At 47.2% G+C, this 5,457-nt stretch overlaps 1 protein-coding gene across 1 annotated transcript in view; it reads right to left on the bottom strand.

Annotated features, from left to right (window-relative positions):
• LOC139639961 (integrin alpha-4-like) overlaps positions 1-3,646 on the bottom strand; it is a gene marked incomplete at its 3' end in the record, with an annotated part of 18,603 nt that extends 14,957 nt beyond the window's left edge. Inside the window, exons 1-3 of the mRNA XM_071514130.1 lie at positions 3,559-3,646; positions 2,813-2,858; positions 1-154 (exon numbers count right to left, since the gene is read on the bottom strand). The exon at positions 1-154 is cut by the window's left edge and continues 1 nt beyond it. Coding sequence (XP_071370231.1) covers positions 1-154; positions 2,813-2,858; positions 3,559-3,613 — 255 coding nt within the window. The remainder of the gene's footprint in view (positions 155-2,812; positions 2,859-3,558) is intronic.
• Between the last annotated feature and the right edge of the window lie 1,811 nt (positions 3,647-5,457).

Consider the following 5,457-nt stretch of genomic DNA (forward strand, 5'->3'; position numbering starts at 1 on the left):
TATAGCTCCTCTGAACTGTCTGGACCGGACGCTGAAGCAGACGGTAACGTTGATGCAGGTGGCCGGCGCTCCCTGGTCGCGGCACAGCGCCACCCGGTGGTTAATCTGGTCAGGCAGCACCAGAGACGCCTCGACCCGAACCACCGGACGGGTCCTACAGGACACACAGAGATGGGGAGGAAGGAGTGATGTGTGATGGGTTCTGCTACTCTTGAACACGGTGGTTCCCTGTGTTAATTATGTCTAGTTGCTCCACCTGTTCATGTCATTGTATAAGTTGCCCTGTCTTGTGTTGTCTTGAGATTCTCAGTTGTGCAGTCCACTGTGATTCTCTTGAGTAAGCCAGTTTGCCTCATTTTTGCCTGTTGTGTTTCTGCCTTATTGTTTTAGTATATTTGAATGCCTCTTCCTTCAGTGCTACATTCTGTCAGAGTCCCTTCTGCGTTTGGGTCCTTCTCACTCATCCTGTTACAGCAAGACTGAGCCAACATGAACCCAGCAGAATTAGATAATCTCCAACACACTTTGGCTAACCAGGGCGCCACAGTACAGAGACATGAAGATCTGCTGCAGGGCATTCTGAAGACCTTGCAGTCTTTGACATTCCAACAGAGCCAGTCGCAAGTTACCCAGTCACCTCCCTCTGATGCCCCACAACCAGTCTCCCCGACTACCGACCCCCACCAGGAACCTCGCCTACTTTCTCCTGAGAGGTATGATGGTCATCCTGGTAAATGTCAGGGCTTCTTGACACAGTGTTCCTTGGCTTTTGAGCTACAGCCCCCTTTGTTCTCCTCGGATCGCTCAACAGTTGCTTATATAGCTTGGGGCGATGAAGAACTGACTCCTATCTGCTGCAACATTACGGTTTTCACCTCGGAGATGACCAAGGTGTTCGATCATCCCATGAGCGGACGAGAGGCCACAAAGAGAATGCTTCGTCTACATCAGGGTTCCTGCAGTGTGGCTGATTACGCCATTGGGTTCCACAGTCCCGCAGTGGTGATGGAACACTGATTTCTGCCTTTCACCATGGCATATCCGACTCCATTAAGGATCAATTCGCCTCCCAAGAGATGGACAACGATTTAGAATCCCTTATTGACCTGTCCATTCGAATTGACAATCGTCCAGGCTCCTCCGAGGTGCCGAATGTTCCCGAGCATCCCGCCAGTGATGGAGGTGGAGCCTGTGCAGCTGGGTGGAATGCGTCTCTCCCAACAGGAACATGACCGGAGGATGTGTGAAAGACTGGCCTGGTGTCTGGCCATTTCTGAGTTTCCTGTCGTGGGCTCCAGGCAAAGAAGAGGCTGGCCAGTAACTGGTAGAATCCTGGTGAGCTAGACCCTTTCTCCCATGTCTTCAGCCTCTGGAGAGCTTCCGGCTTTTCTCTGTTGGGGTGGACATCAGCTTGATGTTCAGGCCTTTGTTGATTGCAGACGGCCAGCAGTTTTATTGATGTTATCCTGGCAAAGAGATGGAGGATTCCTGTTGTCTCTCAACAAATCCGTGCCAGTAACAGTCTAGATGGCAGACCACTTGGTTCCAGGCAGGTGGACTTGTCACCAAGAATCTATTCATCTTCATCTATTTGATTCTCCTGGGTATTTTCTCATTCTTGGTTACCCTTGGTTGGCATGACACAACCCCCCCATTGACTGGTGGAGTGGAGTCCTACCCACCATGCTAACTGCCCCCTCCCTGCTGAACCCTCTATCACCACAATTGAGACTCCTGATTTTTTCTGATACCTTCTGAGTATGCACAATTAAGTGAGGCATTGAGTACGAAGCAGGCCACTACACTTCCTCCGCACTTCTACCCAGTCCTGCTCTCCTCAGGATGCCTGTACTCTCCCTGTTCCTGAGACCACTGCTATGGAGGAGTACATCCGTGATGACAAGGGCAACCGGTATGGATCTAAGAATCAAACAGCACGGTACCTCTGAGCGAGACAGCATCCCAGGTCCCATTATCCCAAGCTCCCACATTGTGGCATCGGTTAGCTAGGGGATTGAGGCTACTGTAAGGGAGGCACAACGCCAGGAAGCTGACCCAGGGAATGGACCACCCGGCTGCCTTTTTGTGCCTAGCTCTGTTCGATCCAATCTACTGATCGCACCTGACAGGTCATCCTGGAGTGGCTCTGACCATGGAGTTTTTCCGATGTAGGTTCTGGTGATCCAGTCTGGAGAGGGACCTTCGTTACGGCATGTACCACTTGCGCCCAAAACAAGAGTTCTAGGCTATGACCGCTGGGACAGCTGCACACATTGCCCATCCCCTCCCGCCATTGGTCAAAACACCTTGTGACTCTGCCCCTCCCAGACCAGGACATGAGTTTGCTCCTGGAGAATCTGGTCTGGGGAGCGTAATGTTTTTACAGAGGATGAAATGAGGTGATTTGATTGGCCATGACTGAGCTAGGTGCTCCTCCACTGCTCCAGCACCTCTGGTCACGAAATTACAAAAACTCTGTTGGTCATGCCCAAGTCAGACTGTGTCTGCCCGCCTGGTCTTCTGTTCCAGATGTCTTACATTAAACACATCCGTGCTTAATTTTTAACATCCAGAGACAAATTTATCTTTTCGGTTCAGGTCTGGACCTGATCGGTTGCTATGGTAAAAGTTATACTATGGTTGCTGTGGTAACATAGTGAGGGGTAATGGCCACTTTTACAGGCCTGATGGTGAGTAATTCAGTGATTCATCTCCTAGAACATAGATCATCTTTGCCAGAGACATCACAAACAGGAAGTTGATGCTATGTGACATCCTGTTTCCATGGTAACGCAACATGGTGTCACTTTACCTGAGAACCACGGCGGAGTCTGAGAGGAACGCCCCTACTGCTACATCTGGAGAGAGAGACAGACAGAAAGACAGACAGGGAGACAGAGAGATGGACAGACAGGGAGAGACAGACAGGGAGAGAGACAGACAGGGAGACAGAGAGACGGACAGACAGGGAGAGAGACAGACAGGGAGAGACAGACAGGGAGACAGAGAGACGGACAGACAGGGGGAGAGACAGGCAGGGAGACAGAGAGACGGACAGACAGGGAGAGACAGACAAGGAGAGAGACAGACAGGGAGAGAGACAGACAGGGAGACAGAGAGACGGACAGACAGGGAGAGAGACAGACAGGGAGAGACAGACAGGGAGAGAGACAGACAGAGAGACGGACAGACAGGGAGAGAGACAGACAGGGAGAGACAGACAGGGAGAGAGACAGACAGAGAGACGGACAGACAGGGAGAGAGACAGACAGGGAGAGAGACAGACAGGGAGAGAGTGACACAGGAAGGGAAGTTAAATGTTAAGCGTTCTGTTGGACTGAACCAGTTTAAACAGGTTTAAACCAGATCTAATATGAACAGAACTGATTTGAACAGCAAGGTGATGACACACACACACACACACACGCACATACACACACACTCTCTCTCTTTCACATACACACACGCACATACACACACACTCTCTCTCTTTCACATACACACACTGCAAAGACACATTTTGATGCTATACATGGTTGTCATGACGATCACGGTTACCTTGGTAGCCATTGTCATCAATGTCGATGCCTGAGCTCAGTGATTGGCCGAACATCCTGAGGTCACGACCCAAGACAGAGCCACTGATCCTCTGGACACACACACACACACACACACACACACACACACGTTGTAAAATGGGGTTCTGTGGTTCCTCCTACAGCAGCTAGCTGTTGCTTTTAAATCCTGGCATCTGATGGTCCATGGGCCTAAGGCGGCCATGTTGGATGTCATAGATTCGATGATATCTGAATATATGTTGAAAAGCCAATGATATTCTGTATATTAGCATGTTGATGTTATTCTGTATATTAGCATGTTGATGTTATTCTGTATATTAGCATGTTGATGTTATTCTGTATATTAGCATGTTGATGTTATTCTGTATATTAGCATGTTGATGTTATTCTGTATATTAGCATGTTGAGTTGTTATTCTGTATATTAGCATGTTGATGTTATTCTGTATATTAGCATGTTGAGTTGTTATTCTGTATATTAGCATGTTGATGTTATTCTGTATATTAGCATGTTGAGTTGTTATTCTGTATATTAGCATGTTGATGTTATTCTGTATATTAGCATGTTGATGTTATTCTGTATATTAGCATGTTGATATTATTATGCACAGTAATCTGTTCTGTTACAGCAGTAATCTAAAGTATTGTGTCGATATTTTTAGTCATGAATAGTGAAAGCTTCATCCTGTGAACATGAACACTGGATGTTTTGATCATCAGGAAGTGTTTCTATGGTGACGAGATGACTACAACCTCTGTTAGTGGTCACCATGGTTACAGTCACTGTTCCCATCAGCAGATATAACCACTAACCAGTGTAGCAGTAGCAGTAGTAGTAGTAGCAGTAGTAGCAGTAGTAGTAGCAGTAGCAGTAGCAGTAGTAGCAGTAGCAGTAGTAGTAGTAGTAGTAGCAGTAGCAGTAGCAGTAGTAGCAGTAGCAGTAGTAGCAGTAGTAGTAGCAGTAGCAGTAGCAGTAGTAGCAGTAGCAGTAGTAGTAGTAGTAGCAGTAGTAGTAGTAGTAGTAGCAGTAGCAGTAGCAGTAGCAGTAGTAGCAGTAGCAGTAGCAGTAGTAGCAGTAGCAGTAGTAGCAGTAGTAGCAGTAGCAGTAGTAGTAGCAGTAGCAGTAGCAGTAGTAGTAGTAGCAGTAGTAGCAGTAGTAGTAGCAGTAGCAGTAGCAGTAGTAGCAGTAGCAGTAGTAGTAGTAGTAGTAGCAGTAGCAGTAGCAGTAGTAGCAGTAGCAGTAGTAGTAGCAGTAGCAGTAGTAGCAGTAGCAGTAGTAGTAGTAGTAGTAGCAGTAGTAGTAGTAGTAGTAGCAGTAGCAGTAGCAGTAGCAGTAGTAGCAGTAGCAGTAGCAGTAGTAGCAGTAGCAGTAGTAGCAGTAGTAGCAGTAGCAGTAGTAGTAGCAGTAGCAGTAGCAGTAGTAGTAGTAGCAGTAGTAGCAGTAGTAGTAGTAGCAGTAGAGTAGTAGTAGTAGTAGCAGTAGTAGCAGTAGCAGTAGTAGTAGCAGTAGCAGTAGCAGTAGTAGCAGTAGCAGTAGTAGTAGTAGTAGTAGCAGTAGCAGTAGCAGTAGTAGCAGTAGCAGTAGTAGTAGTAGTAGTAGCAGTAGTAGCAGTAGCAGTAGTAGTAGTAGTAGTAGTAGTAGTAGTAGCAGTAGCAGTAGTAGCAGTAGTAGTAGTAGTAGTAGTAGTAGCAGTAGTAGCAGTAGTAGTAGCAGTAGCAGTAGTAGCAGTAGTAGTAGTAGTAGTAGTAGTAGCAGTAGTAGTAGTAGCAGTAGCAGTAGTAGCAGTAGTAGTAGTAGTAGTAGTAGTAGTAGTAGTAGCAGTAGCAGTAGTAGCAGTAGCAGTAGTAGCAGTAGTAGCAGTAGTAGCAGTAGTAGTAGC

This window comes from Centroberyx affinis, unplaced genomic scaffold, assembly GCF_046629955.1.
Source record: "Centroberyx affinis isolate AG114_WGS23_722 - 3 ecotype Tasmania unplaced genomic scaffold, CSIRO-AGI_Caff_v1 ptg007984l_1, whole genome shotgun sequence".
Lineage (NCBI taxonomy): Eukaryota > Metazoa > Chordata > Actinopteri > Beryciformes > Berycidae > Centroberyx > Centroberyx affinis.